The 19,085-nt window shown below is 50.7% G+C and overlaps 1 protein-coding gene across 2 annotated transcripts in view; it reads left to right on the top strand.

Moving 5' to 3' along the window:
- Nucleotides 1–19,085, top strand: part of ARHGAP39 (Rho GTPase activating protein 39) — a 166,822-nt gene that overhangs the window by 118,761 nt on the left and 28,976 nt on the right. Inside the window, exon 5 of one of the 2 annotated variants that reach the window (XM_040433245.1) lies at nucleotides 7,391–7,477. The exons of the other annotated variant lie outside the window; for it this stretch is intronic. Within the exon in view, the coding sequence (XP_040289179.1) occupies nucleotides 7,391–7,477 (87 nt within the window). The remainder of the gene's footprint in view (nucleotides 1–7,390; nucleotides 7,478–19,085) is intronic. 2 annotated transcript variants of the gene reach the window in all.

Below are 19,085 nucleotides of genomic sequence, written 5' to 3'. Positions count from 1 at the left end.
TGTCCCTCGGGGATGCTTGGAGCTGTAATTGTTGTGCTGATCTGTGTGTGATACGTGAAGCTTCTGGTGCTGCTGGCGGCTCCTGGGTCTGGTGCCAGCGACTTACTAGTCCTCATGCTGCAGCCGTCCAGTGACCTGTATATTGGAGGCACAAGGGCTAAATACAAAGGAACGGCATTATAGACCATTTTATTTCAGTTTATATTCTTTTAAATGATTTATTTTGTGTTGTTTATATGGCTCCACCGTATTCTGCAGCGATGTCACCGTTCATATCAGCCCCTCACAACCCCAGCGCTCACTCACTGGGGCTAGGGGGAACCACAGAAGAACATTTGGGCTTCCTGCACACGGGGGAGCGTCGTCTTGAAGAAATTCTACATTCTGGATATTTGTGCTTTTCAGCACCAGAAACTGCATGTTTTACTTATGAGTTTTGCTGTGTTTTTGAAATTGGTGAAATGCATTGGCAAACCACGCAGCTGCTTTGGGGGCCGTGGGGAAAAGGGGCCCTTCCTAAACCAAAGGCCCCGCCCCCTAATTATACTAATTACTGTCCAAGATCTAGTATAGTATCCCTGTCATCAGTGAAGAACTGCGTCTAGTAAAAGAACTGCACAAAGAATGGTTCTCAGGTTAGATAGGAGCATCTGCCAGGACCTGTCCTGACGTCATCATCATCATCACAGGTCCTTCAACCCCCAACAGCATGGAGAAGAACTGCAGGGTGAGCTCTCCACTGAGACCAGGATGGAGCGGTGAGAGCAGGTCCTCCTCCTTTCTCTTCATTTGCCCTCCCCCACCCATTCCCTGTCTTTACTCATATCTCATATATAGTACTGTAGACAGTTACAAGCCGTATACCTCGTGTACCTCACATAGTGACCATAACATATAACTGACCACATATATCTGTACACTCTGCATCTATTATACCTCGTACCTCACATATCAGTACACTGCTGTATAAACTATATATCTGTACACTCTGCATCTATTATACCTCGTACCTCACATATCAGTACACTGCTGTATAAACTATATATCTGTACACACTGCGTCTATTATACCTCGTACCTCACATATCAGTACACTGCTGTATATACTATATATCTGTACACACTATTATACCTCGTACCTCACATATCAGTACACTGCTGTATATACTATATATCTGTACACTCTGCATCTATTATACCTCATACCTCACATATCAGTACACTGCTGTATATACTATATATCTGTACACACTGCATCTATTATACCTCGTACCTCACATATCAGTACACTGCTGTATATACTATATATCTGTACACACTGCGTCTATTATACCTCGTACCTCACATATCAGTACACTGCTGTATATACTATATATCTGTACACACTGCGTCTATTATACCTCGTACCTCACATATCAGTACACTGCTGTATATACTATATATCTGTACACTCTGCATCTATTATACCTCGTACCTCACATATCAGTACACTGCTGTATATACCATATATCTGTACACACTGCATCTATTATACCTCGTACCTCACATATCAGTACACTGCTGTATATACAATATATCTGTACACACTGCATCTATTATACCTCGTACCTCACATATCAGTACACTGCTGTATATACTATATATCTGTACACTCTGTGTCTATTATACCTCGTACCTCACATATCAGTACACTGCTGTATATACCATATATCTGTACACTCTGCATCTATTATACCTCGTACCTCACATATCAGTACACTGCTGTATATACCATATATCTGTACACACTGCATCTATTATACCTCGTACCTCACATATCAGTACACTGCTGTATATACAATATATCTGTACACACTGCATCTATTATACCTCGTACCTCACATATCAGTACACTGCTGTATATACTATATACCTGTACACACTGCATCTATTATACCTCGTACCTCCCATATCAGTACACTGCTGTATATACTATATATCTGTACACACTGCATCTATTATACCTCGTACCTCACATATCAGTACACTGCTGTATATACTATATATCTGTACACTCTGCATCTATTATACCTCGTACCTCACATATCAGTACACTGCTGTATATACTATATATCTGTACACTGCATCTATTATACCTCGTACCTCACATATCAGTGCACTGCTGTATATACTATATATCTGTACACACTGCATCTATTATACCTCGTACCTCCCATATCAGTACACTGCTGTATATACTATATATCTGTACACACTGCATCTATTATACCTCGTACCTCACATATCAGTACACTGCTGTATATACTATATATCTGTACACTCTGCATCTATTATACCTCGTACCTCACATATCAGTACACTGCTGTATATACTATATATCTGTACACTGCATCTATTATACCTCGTACCTCACATATCAGTACACTGCTGTATATACTATATATCTGTACACACTGCATCTATTATACCTCGTACCTCACATATCAGTACACTGCTGTATATACTATATATCTGTACACACTGCATCTATTATACCTCGTACCTCACATATCAGTGCACTGCTGTATATACTATATATCTGTACACTGCATCTATTATACCTCGTACCTCACATATCAGTACACTGCTGTATATACTATATATCTGTACACACTATTATACCTCGTACCTCACATATCAGTACACTGCTGTATATACCATATATCTGTACACATTGCATCTATTATACCTCGTACCTCACATATCAGTACACTGCTGTATATACTATATATCTGTACACTCTGCATCTATTATACCTCGTACCTCACATATCAGTACACTGCTGTATATACTATATATCTGTACACACTATTATACCTCGTACCTCACATATCAGTACACTGCTGTATATACTATATATCTGTACACTCTGCATCTATTATACCTCGTACCTCACATATCAGTACACAGCTGTATATACTATATATCTGTACACTCTGCATCTATTATACCTCGTACCTCACATATCAGTACACTGCTGTATATACTATATATCTGTACACACTGCATCTATTATACCTCGTACCTCACATATCAGTACACTGCTGTATATACTATATATCTGTACACTCTGCATCTATTATACCTCGTACCTCACATATCAGTACACTGCTGTATATACTATATATCTGTACACTGCATCTATTATACCTCGTACCTCACATATCAGTACACTGCTGTATATACTATATATCTGTACACTGCATCTATTATACCTCGTACCTCACATATCAGTACACTGCTGTATATACTACATATCTGTGAGCTCTCCTCCACCTCGCTGGTGATGGTGATCTGTGAGCTCTCCTCCACCTCGCTGGTGATGGTGATATGTGAGCTCTCCTCCACCTCGCTGGTGATGGTGATATGTGAGATCTCCTCCACCTCGCTGGTGATGGTGATCTGTGAGCTCTCCTCCACCTCGCTGGTGATGGTGATCTGTGAGCTCTCCTCCACCTCGCTGGTGATGGTGATCTGTGAGCTCTCCTCCACCTTGCAGATGATGGTGATCTGTGAGCACTCCTCCACCTCGCTGGTGATGGTGATCTGTGAGCTCTCCTCCACCTCGCTGGTGATGGTGATCTGTGAGCTCTCCTCCACCTCGCTGGTGATGGTGATCTGTGAGCTCTCCTCCACCTCGCTGGTGATGGTGATCTGTGAGCTCTCCTCCACCTTGCAGATGATGGTGATCTGTGAGCACTCCTCCACCTCGCTGGTGATGGTGATCTGTGAGCTCTCCTCCACCTTGCAGATGATGGTGATCTGTGAGCTCTCCTCCACCTCGCTGGTGATGGTGATATGTGAGCTCTCGACCACCTCGCTGGTGATAGTGATCTGTGAGCTCTCCTCCACCTCGCTGGTGATAGTGATCTGTGAGCTCTTCTCCACCTCGCTGGTGATGGTGATCTGTGAGCTCTCCTCCACCTCGCTGGTGATGGTGATCTGTGAGCTCTCCTCCACCTCGCTGGTGATGGTGATCTGTGAGCTCTCCTCCACCTCGCTGGTGATAGTGATCTGTGAGCTCTTCTCCACCTCGCTGGTGATGGTGATCTGTGAGCTCTCCTCCACCTCGCTGGTGATGGTGATCTGTGAGCTCTCCTCCACCTCGCTGGTGATGGTGATCTGTGAGCTCTCCTTCACTTCGCTGGTGATGGTGATATGTGAGATCTCCTCCACCTCGCTGGTGATGGTGATCTGTGAGCTCTCCTCCACCTCGCTGGTGATGGTGATCTGTGAGCTCTCCTCCACCTCGCTGGTGATGGTGATATGTGAGCTCTCCTCCACCTCGCTGGTGATATGTGAGATCTCCTCCACCTCGCTGGTGATCTGTGAGCTCTCCTCCACCTCGCAGATGATGGTGATCTGTGAGCTCTCCTCCACCTCACTGGTGATGGTGATCTGTGAGATCTCCTCCATCTCGCTGGTGATCTGTGAGCTCTCCTCCACCTCGCTGGTGATCTGTGAGCTCTCCTCCACCTCGCTGTTGATGGCGATCTGTGAGCTCTCCTCCACCTCGCTGGTGATGGTGATCTGTGAGCTCTCCTCCACCTCGCTGGTGATGGTGATCTGTGAGCTCTCCTCCACCTCGCTGGTGATGGTGATCTGTGAGCTCTCCTCCACCTCGCTGGTGATGGCTGTGAGCTCTCCTCCACCTCGCTGGCGATCTGTGAGCTCTCCACCACCTCGCTGGTGATCTGTGAGCTCTCCTCCACCTCGCTGGTGATGGCGATCTGTGAGCTCTCCTCCACCTCGCTGGCGATCTGTGAGCTCTCCACCTCGCTGGTGATGTTACTCTGCGGATTCCGTAGGCACAGGTCTTTATTCTGTCCTCGCCACTTGAGAGAGGTGGGGGCTGGGCAAACTTACTGACATTTACGGTATGAAACCGGTGTAAAAGAGGAGTGACATCCAGTCCAGCGTGGGGCTGGCGCAGTGTTTGTTGCTGCAGGTGCACCGCGCCTCGTCCTCCGCCCATGCAGGGGCTATCAAAGACCGGTGTAAAGTGCTGGTATGTGATAAATGACCCCCACAGTATTTTTTGGTAATCTGTATGGTGGCACATAGGTCTGCCAGGAAGCGGTAGATTATCAGTCAGTGCTATTTGCAGTCTTTCTTCAGGCTTTGGAGTTGTACCAAACAATCTGTAAATAAAGGGGGTCATTTATCAAGGGACTTGTTGCCATTTTAATCCTAAAAAAGTCCCTATTTTTGACCGGCGGTGCGATAATATTTAGTTGCACGACGGGGAGGAATGGGGATGTGTCGGGGGCCACAGAAAATTTGCTAACATTTCTGTCTGGAAACAGGAGTAAATGTTGGCAAAAAACGACTCCAGCAAGCGGCTGAAGTAGATTTTACGCCTGGCGCACAGACTGCCTTAGATTCACCTAATTTATGACAAGGCGATCATCATAAATTAGCCGAATCATACGGCAGCGTAGGGGCGAATCTAAGCCAGTCCCCCAAAGCGTAAACCTGTTGTGTGATAAAGGGGCAGTGGAGATTGGGGGTCATTACAAAGCACCTCATGACACTTTTTGGCGTAAAAAAAGTCACAAGACCCTCTGCGACTTTTTTCACATCCATGGGACAATATTTTGTCACACGGGTGTTCTAGCGACGTCCTCGCCATTTGGGAGTGGTGGGGCGTAGGGGAGAACTTTAGCATCCCCTGCTGCTTAGCCGCATCTCCCGGACCGACGGCGGCTCCTACTCCACAATAAAGATTTATGTTGGCTCACTGCCAGTCTGACCTCGGCTCTAACCAGATAAATCTCCATGATACAGCCAGTTCGGGTCCGGGCGATGCAGCTGGCACACGGTCAAGTAAATGGGACCGGCCTTCTTTTTACCCCGCTCTTTTGACAGCCCCTGTGCTGCTCGTCATAATTTCGGCACACCTCCAGCAGTCCGTGCACCCAGAGTGAACATTACGCCAGCCCTGACTGGAGCCGTTTTCACTCCTCTTTTACATCTTTTCCCAGGCGTAAATGTTAGTAAATTTGCCGACCCTCGCCTTTCCTTCACTACTCCCAAGTAGGGAAGACGGCGTAAAAATGCCTGTGCGACCAAATATCCTGACACAGAGGTTTAACAAGTTGCAAAACAAGATCTGGCTGCAAACGCCACAATCTGCCACCTGCAAATGAAGCACAGAACCCGTCCGAGCACTTCCTGTGTGAACAGATGGCTGTGCACGTTAATGGGGGAAGGGAGGGGCTTTGCATTATTTAAATTACTTTTATTTTGCTATTTGTCACAATCAGCTCTCACCCTGCACTGCGGAGCTTTCATTCTCCGGTTCAGTGAGGATCCCAAAGATTGCGCCCCCCCCCCCCCCCCAATCATAAAGCTGGCCCCCTAACGATGTGCCATCACTTTGTAAATTGGGATTATCCCTTTCAATTCTGAATTATCAGTCAGAGAAAAACATAAAATTTACTTGCAAGGGGGGAGAATCTCTAGGAAGGAATCTCTCATCTTTGCTTCTCTGCTGAGTGTTGTGCTCCTAGATCAGGTTTTCTTGCAGTGCAATGTGAGAAACAAGTGGTGGACTATCAGATTTTCTCTTCCATTGGATTCTGCATTAGGCCCCTCGCAGGCGAGCGTTTGTCACACTGCGAGTCCACAGGGGCAGCTCCCGGCCTGACCTCCCAGCCCTGACCCGCAGCGCAGCTCTCGGCCTGACCTCCCAGCACTGACCCGCAGCGCAGCTCCCGGCCTGACCTCCCAGCACTGACCCGCAGCGCAGCTCTCGACCTGACCTCCCAGCACTGACCCGCAGCACAGCTCTCGGCCTGACCTCCCAGCACTGACCCGCAGCGCAGCTCTCGGCCTGACCTCCCAGCACTGACCCGCAGCGCAGCTCCCGGCTTGACCTCCCAGCACTGACCCGCAGCGCAGCTCCCGGCCTGAAGAAGTTCTGCCGCAGTTCATCACACTTAAACTACAATTCCATAAAATGTTTGACACTTTGGACCGTTGGACCGCCATTGCTTGGACCGGCGGCATCTGCTGCCTGCATCCATCTCATAGGAATGTACGAACTGCCTCCATGTATGACCTGTAATAAAAGAGATATCCATTGCTTTAATGACACCCAGTCATACCCACAGCCATGTTCATAACTCTGCTGTACTCCAGTCACTTCCAGAGCTGCATCCAGAAGCATTAGTATCCATACCTGTTATCTAGTCCTCTGTGGACATCGGGTAGTCGCTGTAGGTCTCATGGCCACTTCACCCGGTGTTGCCCCCTCTTGTATTTCCATCAGATGTGCATACCGCCAGTATTGTCGGGGTTCCTGTCTTTGCCATATTTGTCTTGTGTTCATCATTTTGTTTGTTCCCCAGTGAATCATCACATAAAAGAACTTCTGGAAAGAGAGAAGAGATCCAAAATGAGAAAGAAACCAAAACCTTATATTGAAGAGCGTGATGGTAGGGTGACGAGCTGTCTCCGTCGTGGCTTTACCTCCCCTGGCTTTCTGTGTCACTTCTCTCTCACCCTGGTCTACACTTAACCTGTTCTTAGACCAGACCTAGTCTAGATGACCAGACGCCATGAAATATCCCGTCCCTTAGAAAAGCCCAACCACCAGATGCTGCTGCGCTCCCCGCTGTGCCTCATGGGGTTGAGGCGATACCAGGGCGTGGAGGCTCAGCTTATGACAGTTTTATGCACTTTCTGTAAGGCCCCTTTCACACGAGCGAGTATTCCGCGCGGATGCGATGCGGGAGGTGAACGCATTGCACCCGCACTGAATACCGACCCATTAATTTCTATGGGGCTGTGCACACGAGCGGTGATTTTCACGCATCACTTTTGCGTTGCGTGAAAATCGCAGCATGCTCCTCTTTGTGCGTTTTTCACGTAACGCAGGCCCCATAGAAATGAATGGGGTTGCGTGAAAATCGCAAGCATCCGCAAGCAAGTGCGGATGCGGTGCGATTTTCACGCACGGTTGCTAGGAGACGAACGGGATGGAGACCCGATCATTATTATTTTCCCTTATAACATGGTTATAAGGGAAAATAATAGCATTCTGAATACAGAATGCATAGTAAAACAGCGCTGGAGGGGTTAAAAAAATAAATAAAAATCATTTAACTCACCTTAATCCACTTGAACGCATAGCCCAGCATCTCCGTCTGTCTCTTTTACTGAATGGGACCTGTGGTGAGCATTAATTATAGTTCAAGAACCTGTGATGACGTCACTCCGGTCATCACATGGTACGTCACATGATCTTTTACCATGGTGATTCACCATGGTAAAAGATCATGTGACGTACCATGTGATGACCGGAATGACGTCATCACAGGTCCTTGAACTATAATTAATGCTCACCACAGGTCCCATTCAGTAAAAGAGACAGACGGAGATGCCGGGCTACGCGTTCAAGTGGATTAAGGTGAGTTAAATTATTTTTTATTTTTTTTAACCCTTCCAGCGCTATTGTACTATGCATTCTGTATTCAGAATGCTATTATTTTCCCTTATAACCATGTTATAAGGGAAAATAATACAATCTACAGAACACCGATCCCAAGCCCGAACTTCTGTGAAGAAGTTCGGGTTTGGGTACCAAACATGTGCGATTTTTCTCATACGAGTGCAAAACGCATTACAATGTTTTGCACTCGTGCGGAAAAATCGCGGGTGTTCCCGTAACGCACCCGCACATTTTCCCGCAACGCCCGTGTGAAAGAGGGCTAACTGTCCAATGCCCAGAGCCTGCCACAGGGAATTGTTCGGTACAAGGAGACATCAGGCGTCTCGCTGCAAGCCGCTAATGCCAAAACTGCTCTTCAAAGAAAGTATGTGATCAGTTCTGGCATCAGTTTCCTTCTGCCATCCCTATGCCAAGCTGGAGGGCATGGGTTGCTGGGCATGTGTGAAGGACACCAGCTTTGGGACATTTGTAGATGTAGACAGCGGTGTGTTGTACCTGTTTTGTACTCACCGGTTTCCCCGCCGCTCTGTTCTTGCCCCCTTCGCTGGTCTTCTGGCCCCCGTCCTGTATCGGGTGCGATGATGCAGCCAGTAACTACTCCCAGCAGTGACGGAGACCAGTGAAGGGACCGGAGCGGTGGGGGGCAGAGGAGTACAATTATTTCAACATGTACAACACACTGCTGCCCACAGTTAAAATGTCTTGAAGCTGGACATCCCCTATAAAAGGCATGTGCAACTAAGACCCAAACATGGCTTTACGACATGCCCAAGTGCGCTGATTTGTACGCTGGTACCCCCTAAGCTGGTGGGGGTTGAGCGGGGCTCTGTGATAACATCAGGTGCCCTTTAGGACAACCTGTGTCTGCAGGTGTTCAGAGTGCAGACTGCCGCGGGGCCCTACAAACCTCTGGGTATCTGAAGGAACTGCCATCTGCAGCAAGTAGAGGAGATATTTTAGTGTCATCTGGTCAGTGAGCGTTTCTACTAAACCCCATCTAACCCGTCCTCTGCCTCTTCTGTCCTGCTGACCCCACCATCTGCAGCTAATAACATAACCTCTAAGTGTTCAGCGTCTTGTTACTGGTCCGTCACAGTGTATCACCGTGTGATGGGTGGTATGTGTTCCAGAATGACGTGTCCTCCTAACCGCGGATGATAACCACTCCTTTTCCTTCTCCACTGCTGGGGAAGGACTTGATTGTGTTCTTTTATAACTTTTTGGACTTGTCTCTGTCTGTCTGCCAGTTGTGTCTGTGCCGCGGTGCTAGTGAAGTTGGGAATGTTTGCCCGTTTCGTGTTAGGACCTGGCAAATGGGGACCAATGTCAGGGCCCACATGACATGGCGAAACCCACCGTGCATGTCAAACTGAGGGTGAGGTAGACGGGAACCAGCTCCTCTGTGACACTCACCATACTGTTTCCTTGCCGCTCCAGTTGTGATGCTTACCGGGTCCCCTGGTCTCTCCTATTTCATGCCTCTCGACACACAGGAAATGTCCACAGGCCATAGGGACGATTCATCTTAGCCAGAGATTGGCTGAGCAGGCATTTCCAGTCTTTTTGGTGTGAACACAGGACCAGGTAGTGGAAACCAGTAAGTGTCAGAACGCAGAGGCACGGGATCGGTGACCTGAACCCCTTTAGCCTCTCATTTTATTAAAGCATGTTCTGTGATGCAGTTTTTATAGGTACATTGGGAGTCATTTACAAAGAGCGCTACGTCTATTTTTGATCCCGTTTGCAACTTTTTCAACATTTTTGTACTGTGCTCTCCACTTGGGAGTGAAGGGGTGTGATGGGCCGGGACATTTACCATCTTTTATGCCAGGAAGGAGGCATAAAAGCGGAGTGAAAACCACTTCAGTCAGGGGTCTGTCAGTCAGGGACCTGTCAGTCAGGGGTCTGTCAGTCAAGGTTCTGTCAGTCAGGGGCCTGTCAGTCAGGGGCCTGTCAGTCAGGGGTCTGTCAGTCAGGGGCCTGTCAGTCAGGGGTCTGTCAGTCAGTCAGTCAGGGGCCTGTCAGTCAGGGGCCTGTCAGTCAGGGGTCTGTCAGTCAGGGGCCTGTCAGTCAGGGGCCTGTCAGTCAGGGGTCTGTCAGTCAGTCAGGGGCCTGTCAGTCAGGGGTCTGTCAATCAGGGGTCTGTCAGTCAGGGGTCTGTCAGTCAGGGGTCTGTCAATCAGGGGTCTGTCAGTCAGGGGTCTGTCAGTCAGGGGTCTGTCAGTCAGGGGTCTGTGAGTCAGGGATCTGTCAGTCAGGGGCCTGTCAGTCAGGGGCCTGTCAGTCAGGGGTCTGTCAGTCAGGGGTCTGTCAGTCAGGGTCCTGTCAGTCAGGGGTCAGTCAGTCAGGGGCCTGTCAGTCAGGGGTCTGTCAATCAGGGGTCTGTCAGTCAGGGGTCTGTCAGTCAGGGGTCTGTCAATCAGGGGTCTGTCAGTCAGGGGTCTGTCAGTCAGGGGTCTGTGAGTCAGGGATCTGTCAGTCAGGGGTCTGTCAGTCAGGGGCCTGTCAGTCAGGGGCCTGTCAGTCAGGGGTCTGTCAGTCAGGGGTCTGTCAGTCAGGGTCCTGTCAGTCAGGGGTCTGTCAGTCAGGGGTCTGTCAGACAGGGGCCTGTCAGTCAGGGGTCTGTCAATCAGGGGTCTGTCAGTCAGGGGTCTGTGAGTCAGGGATCTGTCAGTCAGGGGCCTGTCAGTCAGGGGCCTGTCAGTCAGGGGTCTGTCAGTCAGGGGTCTGTCAGTCAGGGGCCTGTCAGTCAGGGGTCTGTCAGTCAGGGGCCTGTCAGTCAGGGGTCTGTCAGTCAGGGGTCTGTCAGTCAGGGGTCTGTGAGTCAGGGATCTGTCAGTCAGGGGCCTGTCAGTCAGGGGCCTGTCAGTCAGGGGTCTGTCAGTCAGGGGTCTGTCAGTCAGGGTCCTGTCAGTCAGGGGTCAGTCAGTCAGGGGCCTGTCAGTCAGGGGTCTGTCAGTCAGGGGTCTGTCAGTCAGGGGTCTGTCAGTCAGGGGTCTGTCAATCAGGGGTCTGTCAGTCAGGGGTCTGTCAGTCAGGGGTCTGTGAGTCAGGGATCTGTCAGTCAGGGGTCTGTCAGTCAGGGGCCTGTCAGTCAGGGGCCTGTCAGTCAGGGGTCTGTCAGTCAGGGGTCTGTCAGTCAGGGTCCTGTCAGTCAGGGGTCTGTCAGTCAGGGGTCTGTCAGACAGGGGCCTGTCAGTCAGGGGTCTGTCAATCAGGGGTCTGTCAGTCAGGGGTCTGTGAGTCAGGGATCTGTCAGTCAGGGGCCTGTCAGTCAGGGGCCTGTCAGTCAGGGGTCTGTCAGTCAGGGGTCTGTCAGTCAGGGTCCTGTCAGTCAGGGGTCAGTCAGTCAGGGGCCTGTCAGTCAGGGGTCTGTCAATCAGGGGTCTGTCAGTCAGGGGTCTGTGAGTCAGGGATCTGTCAGTCAGGGGCCTGTCAGTCAGGGGCCTGTCAGTCAGGGGTCTGTCAGTCAGGGGTCTGTCAGTCAGGGTCCTGTCAGTCAGGGGTCAGTCAGTCAGGGGCCTGTCAGTCAGGGGTCTGTCAATCAGGGGTCTGTCAGTCAGGGGTCTGTCAGTCAGGGGTCTGTCAATCAGGGGTCTGTCAGTCAGGGGTCTGTCAGTCAGGGGTCTGTGAGTCAGGGATCTGTCAGTCAGGGGTCTGTCAGTCAGGGGCCTGTCAGTCAGGGGCCTGTCAGTCAGGGGTCTGTCAGTCAGGGGTCTGTCAGTCAGGGTCCTGTCAGTCAGGGGTCTGTCAGTCAGGGGTCTGTCAGACAGGGGCCTGTCAGTCAGGGGTCTGTCAATCAGGGGTCTGTCAGTCAGGGTCCTGTCAGTCAGGGGTCTGTCAGTCAGGGTCCTGTCAGTCAGGGGTCAGTCAGTCAGGGGCCTGTCAGTCAGGGGTCTGTCAATCAGGGGTCTGTCAGTCAGGGGTCTGTCAATCAGGGGTCTGTCAGTCAGGGGTCTGTCAGTCAGGGGTCTGTGAGTCAGGGATCTGTCAGTCAGGGGTCTGTCAGTCAGGGGCCTGTCAGTCAGGGGTCTGTCAGTCAGGGGTCTGTCAGTCAGGGGTCTGTCAGTCAGGGGTCTGTGAGTCAGGGATCTGTCAGTCAGGGGTCTGTCAGTCAGGGGCCTGTCAGTCAGGGGCCTGTCAGTCAGGGGCCTGTCAGTCAGGGGTCTGTCAGTCAGGGTCCTGTCAGTCAGGGGTCTGTCAGTCAGGGGTCTGTCAGACAGGGGCCTGTCAGACAGGGGTCTGTCAGTCAGGGGTCTGTCAGTCAGGGGTCTGTCAGTCAGGGGTCTGACAGTCAAGGGTCTGACAGTCAAGGGTCTGTCAGTCAGGGGCCTGTCAGTCAGGGGTCTGTCAGACAGGGGCCTGTCAGACAGGGGTCTGTCAGTCAGGGGTCTGACAGTCAAGGGCCTGTCAGTCAGGGTCCTGTCAGTCGGGGGTCTGTCAGTCAGGGGTCTATCAGTCGGGGGTCTATCAGTCGGGGGTCTATCAGTTGGGGGTCTGTCAGTCAGGGGCCTGTCAGTCGGGGGACTGTCAGCGAGGGGTCTATGAGTCAGGGGTCTGTCAGTCGGGGGTCTATCAGTCAGGGGCTAGAGCTGTTTTACTCCAGGCACATGGACAGACAGCGGCGCGCCTGAACCTCATCATAAATTAGACGCTTTCTCTGCCAACGCAGAGGGGGAAACAAAGACTCGTGTAAAACACTGGTCTTTGTAACTGACCCCCATTGTCCACGAATGACATTATAAACCCACCCAGTGCACTTGCCCTGGTACTGCTCATGCCGCTAATCGGACCCTTTAGGCCTCTTTCAGATGACCAAAACTCGGCTGCTTTTGGACGTCTGTATTAAAGGAATCTTTAACCGCAAGCGGATACACTGTCAGTTCTTCATGGCCTTTTTGCATTAGGGTGTGCATCCATTGTCTATCCATCTGTCTGTTTTTAACGGCTGTTAAAAATAACAATTAAAAATCTATAATTTTTTTTTGCAATTCACGCGTCACGGTTGCAGCAAACATGCGAGTTGTGCTGCGACCCCATTTCTCGCCCATATTTATTGGGGGACACAGAGACCGTGGGTATAGCTATGTCCTCTAGGAGGCGTTTTTTCTAGTGTCAATAGGAGGCAAGACCTTGAAGATTTTTATTTTTTTCAGATGGGACAACAGTGGTCGCCTCGCCTCCCTGTTCTCCCGGGGTCGAGTTGCGCCAGTGCCGGTCGTCTGCACTGCTGCCTCCCCCACAGAAGACAAGGTGGACCAGGGCACACTTGCTCCCCTGCATCCCGCCAGCCAAGGGGTCACCTAGGTCCGCCAAAGAGAAGACCCTCCCGCCATACCAGACTCCTGCCACTCCGGTGCCAGCTGCTGAGGAGGTGACCCTGCTGGAAAAAGGTACCTTATGGGCCCACTTAGGGAGGGTGAAGATAGGTGAGTACGGGACTAGGTGAGTATGTTAACCCCCTCCCTTCCCTTCCTATTAAAGGGTTCTACGGAAAAGGCTCCCTCTTTGACCAGACATGGGCTTCATTTATCACTAGCCCAGCTTCCAACAGTCTTCCTTCCCTTCCCCTCTGTGACGTTGATATTTGGGCACATAAGGGGGTTAATGGCCTGCTCCCCGCAGGCGCTATTATATTATACAGCGGACTCCTTGCATACCGCTTTGGTCGGGAGTGGAGAACGGACGCAGAGTGCCTGCGCAACTAACGCTTACACGGGGTCGTTTGGTTGATAACTTCTGCTCCCCTGTGATATTCATCCCTGGAGTGCGCAACGCTCCAGGAACCTAACGCCAGCTTGGCTCCGGACACCATTAATCTGGCTCCGCCTTCACTCCGGCCTGCGCTTCTACATGCAGGGGCATTTCTCTACAGTCTGGCGCCATTCAAAAGCGCTACCTGCGCTTACAGCGATCGCTGGTGGGTGGTACACGCCGGACCTTTTCACCTGCTCATTCCGATTCGGCCGGCCGCGGTCATACACCGTTGTCCCCACAGCCCTCGGTGCGCCGGCGGTACAGTCGGTCGGGTCCCATAACTTTAGACTCCAGCTTGCGGCCTACTAGCCCATAATTCTTCTCCGGGGAGGGGGCAGTCTGGTGCAAATTCTTCGCGCCTTGCCTTCCCCTCCCCCTGTAGCTCGCAGAGCCCGGCCTCGGTCCTCAGGCAGTTAACCCTTCCTGGTCAGACTTCTCTTGAAGCTGACACAGGGTTATATGGGGTTCTGGCTGAGGGGCTTTACTGTTGAGGGACTTATCTCCTCTGCCTCTTGCCCAATTGAGGTGAGCATCCCAGTTTTTTTATAAAAAATAAAAAAAAGAAAATATAAAAAAATAATAATTATAAATGAACACAAATAAGTCCATTCGGGTCCTCCCCCTCAGTCTGTGTCAGACTGGGCCTGTGTCCTATCACGGTCAAAAGAGGACCCATCAGTTTTCCATTCACCCTCCGGGTTGCTTTGGTTAGCAAGCGCTGCCTGCGCAATCCAATGGTAGATCTATCTGTCTTTCCACTCACCCTCTGGGGCCGTGTGGTCGCCAAGCGCTGCCTGCGCAATCCAACGGTGTACATACGGACCTTCCCACTCACCCTCCGGGGTCGTTTGGTTGATAGACACCACCTGCGCAATCCGACTGTGTACATCCGGACCTTCCCACTCACCCTCCGGGGTCGTTTGGTTGATAAGCACCACCTGTACAATCCAATTGTGGACATCCGGACCTTCCCAATCACCCTCCGGGGTCAGTTTGGTTGATAAAGCGCTGCCTGCGCAATCCAATGGTGGATCTCCGGATCTTTCCAGTCACCATCCTGGGTTGTTTGTTGGGATATGCACCGCCGGCACAATCCAATGGTGGATCTCCGGACTTTCCCAATGCACCCTAGAGGTCGTTTGATTAAAGAACTGCCTGTGCAACCCAATGGAGGACCTCTAAAAATTCCCAATTCACCCTCGGGGCTCTTTTGGTTGATGTACCTCCGCCTGCGCAATCCGGTGAGTGAACCTCTAGACGTTGCCATTCCACCCCAAGTAATTTGGTTGATAGATTCGACCGGCGCAGTCTCAGCTGCCATGGTCGTGTTCTTGTGAGGCAGGATTGCACATAGTGGGCCAAAGCAGGATATACTCCTCCTCGGTCACCTCCACACCCCCACCCTTCCTCCCTAGGGTCACGCTCAGACGCGCCCTCCCTCCCTGGAGAGGTTCGGTCTGAAGGGAGGATCAGTGGTTCGGTCTCTGCCGTGATTCCGGTGCGATCTTCCAAGATGGCTTCCGAGGTAGACAGCAGTACTTGTCGTATGCATTACCCCCTTCCTCAGGCGGAGTATTTGCACTACTACTGGATGCAGTACTCCCTGGGTTATTACCTTCCTCTATTGGGGTCTAACCGCGCTAGCACGGTTTCAGTGCCGGCAGTAGGTGTTTCCCACTGGGGACAGTACTTATGGTATGCATTAGCCTCTTGCATAGGTGGCGCTATGGCATTGTCCCTGCTTCTGTGTTTACTGTATGTATTACCCCTTTACGTAGGTGGGGTATGGATACGGGACTCTCCTTATGCCTTGCCCTTTTCTCCGTAACAGGCGTACTCTCTCTCTACTTGGATTCCGTTCCTGCTAGATGCATTACTGCATCACCACCCTCATGGTGGAGTATTTGCACTACCACTAGTGTAGTGCTTGCCTTAAGCATTACCCCCTTTAAATGTTGGAATAATTGCAACACTGCCCTTTCCACGACTGATCCACTACCGTGGGGAATGAGTACACATCTTGGATGTTGCACTTCAACTACGCCATGGTTATAGTTGTCTTAGCTTCTTTTACAAGTGGAGCGCAGCAAGTATCGATACACGCTGGGGCCCTGTCCTCTTCTTCTCATGGTATTTTGGTGCCGCCAGGGATACTGTGGCGGTTTCCACGTTGTGTCTTTGTCCTTGGTGCCGTTTTAGGGGATGAGTATGACATCCTCTCTCCAATATGGGTCTTCAACAATATGTAGTGCGTACACCATGGCACGTAATGTTGTGATTACGTTTCAGCAAGTCGAGTGTTACACTGACTCTATATTCCCTATCCACCATTTTTGCTGGCACTCTGGTTTAGCATTGCAGCGTGTTCTCCTCCGCTGATGCAGACTTTTTACGCTGATATTAGCGTTCGCAGTCGCTGCAGTGGGTCATTCCCTCAGGTAGGGGTTCTACCCTGACGCTGGCTTGGCGGTTGTTCCTGTCTAACGCCCTTCCCTGGTGAAGTATTTAAGGTTAGCTCTCCTTCCTGAGGCAGTATGGTACCATGGCCTCTACCGGATCCCTCTAGTCTGCCCCTCAGCTTGTGCTGGCGGGCGCACTGCGGATACTACAGTACGGGGGTCCTGGAGTAGCCATTATGTACTCTGGCTCCTCCTACACGGCTCCTCCGTCAGGTGACGAATTCTCCTGACGCTAGATTCGGTGGTGTACACTGCATGGCCTCCTCCTTAGGCGGAGTGTGGCACCACCACTATCATTCGGGGGCTACTTCAGTCTCAGATGGGGAATGGACTTCGCCTTGCCATTTTTTCTTCCGATTTTCTTTTCCCTTTCTGGCTCAGGGTTCACGGCCATTCCGCAAACCTTGGTATCTCCTACGTTACTACTTCCCCTCATCTATGTGGGTGGCAGGGTATTGGTTCTGTGGTTTTTTCTTCCAAGTCCTGTTCCGGACCGACTGTTGGGCTGTGGCTTTTTCTTTCCGACTACTACCCGTTGGTCCTGGGTGTACTACCCGTATCTACAACTACCTCACCACTTGACTAGTGACTGCCATGTCAGTCTGATGTAGTCATGCCTTTTCACTGCACGTTCCGTGGCTTGACTACGAGACTCACCACGCCAGGCTGAGCAGGGGTGCTGTCACGACTGTTGATGGAGTTTCGTTTCTGGAACGGAACACCCCTTCTTTTCTTCCTCTTCAAGGCAGGAGTTTTTTTCTCTCGTCTTGGTCTGTTCTAAATTTTCTGTCAAGCAGTGTTGCTACTCCGTTAATACATGGTCGTTGAAGGAACTCCACCGCCGGTGATTCTCATATCGTCTCTGCTTTTACCTAGCCAATGTGTGGTTTCCTGGGCACATGCGGTTCCTCCATACCGTCCTCCTTTACCGCCTTAGGATCTGACCTTAGTCCTTTCAGCGCTCCAGAATTCTCCCCTTGAACCCTTGCGGGAGATGTCTCTCTGACTCCGGTTCTGGAAGGTGTTTTTTTCTTGTGGCTATCACATCCATCAGATGGTTGTTCGGGTTGGGGCGCTCTCTTGCAGAGAACCTCCTGGTTCTGACAGGGATAAGTGGTTCCCCGGCCCGTTCATTCCTTTCTCCGACAGTGGTCTCTGAGTTCCATTTCAATGAAGAAACTGTCCTTCCATCACTGTGTCCCTCCCCTTCACCTCCTAGGGAACGGGAGTTAGATCATTTGGAAGTTGTCAGGGCTCTGACAAGTTATTGCTAGCCTCCAGATCCTTCCGGAGTACGGACTCTCCTTTTATGTCATCACGGAGGGTCCTCGCTGGGCATTGGCGGCCTCCAGGGGGCAATTGCACATCTACATTTGCTTAAGCATACTGCACCCGGGAGAGGGTCCCGCCCTTCGGCGTCACGGCTCACTCCACCAGGGCGGTGGGCGCTCTTGGGCTTGGAGGATTCAAAGTTCGGCCGTGCAGTTGTGCAGGACGGCTACTGTCCTCTTTGCACACATTCACAAAGGTTTGCCAGATGCACGCTTATGCTTCGGCGGGCGCCGCCTTTGGTCCACTTGGTCTTACAGGCGGCAGTTCTTAGTTACCTGCAGGGGCGCTTACTCCATGGGTCTGTGGTTTTCCCTCCTTGTGGACTACTCTAGGACGTCCCACGGTCTCTGTGTCCCCCAATGAATATGGGCGAGAAAACAAGATTTTTGTAAAACTTACCTGTAAAATCTCTTTCTCGCTCTTCATTGGGGGACGCAGCACCCACCCAGTATTGTTGTTCGACCACAGTTGTGGCTGTTGCTGGTTAGAACCCGGGTTCGGTTCTTGGCATGGTTGCTGTTCCACGTTTTTTCTTGGTTGGCTTGCTTCTTCTACTGCTTCTCACAAACGAAAGCTCTCTCTCCAGGCTGGAGGGGGTATGGCTGCCAGGGGACGAGCTAACAGCTTTATCTAGTGTCAGTGCCTCCTAGAGGACATAGCTATACCCACGGTCTCTGTGTCCCCCAATGAAGAGCGAGAAAGAGATTTTACTGGTAAGTTTTACAAAAATCTCGTTTTATTCCTATGGTAGCTCCCAAAATCTCTGTGTAGCCATACCCTCACACCCTAATGACTAATGAAACGGACTCTGTTCCTCTGTGCTGCTGTTTCTTGTGGTATCACTGCAGGTAAGCACCAGTCCTCTCACAGACCGCAGGACAGACGTGCATTTCATGCACCTTGTATTTGTTTTATAGTTAAAGTTAGTGAACCCCTGAGGTGCATTATTCTGGGTACATGTTCTAAAGTTACGAAAAGACCCTCTTCATCGACATCATTGACCTGATGGGCAGCTGGGGAGGTAGATGACGGTGGAATGCGGAG

This window comes from Bufo bufo, chromosome 5 (genome assembly GCF_905171765.1).
Source record: "Bufo bufo chromosome 5, aBufBuf1.1, whole genome shotgun sequence".
In the NCBI taxonomy this organism is placed as follows: domain Eukaryota; kingdom Metazoa; phylum Chordata; class Amphibia; order Anura; family Bufonidae; genus Bufo; species Bufo bufo.
This window is presented reverse-complemented; position numbering and strand designations above follow the sequence as displayed.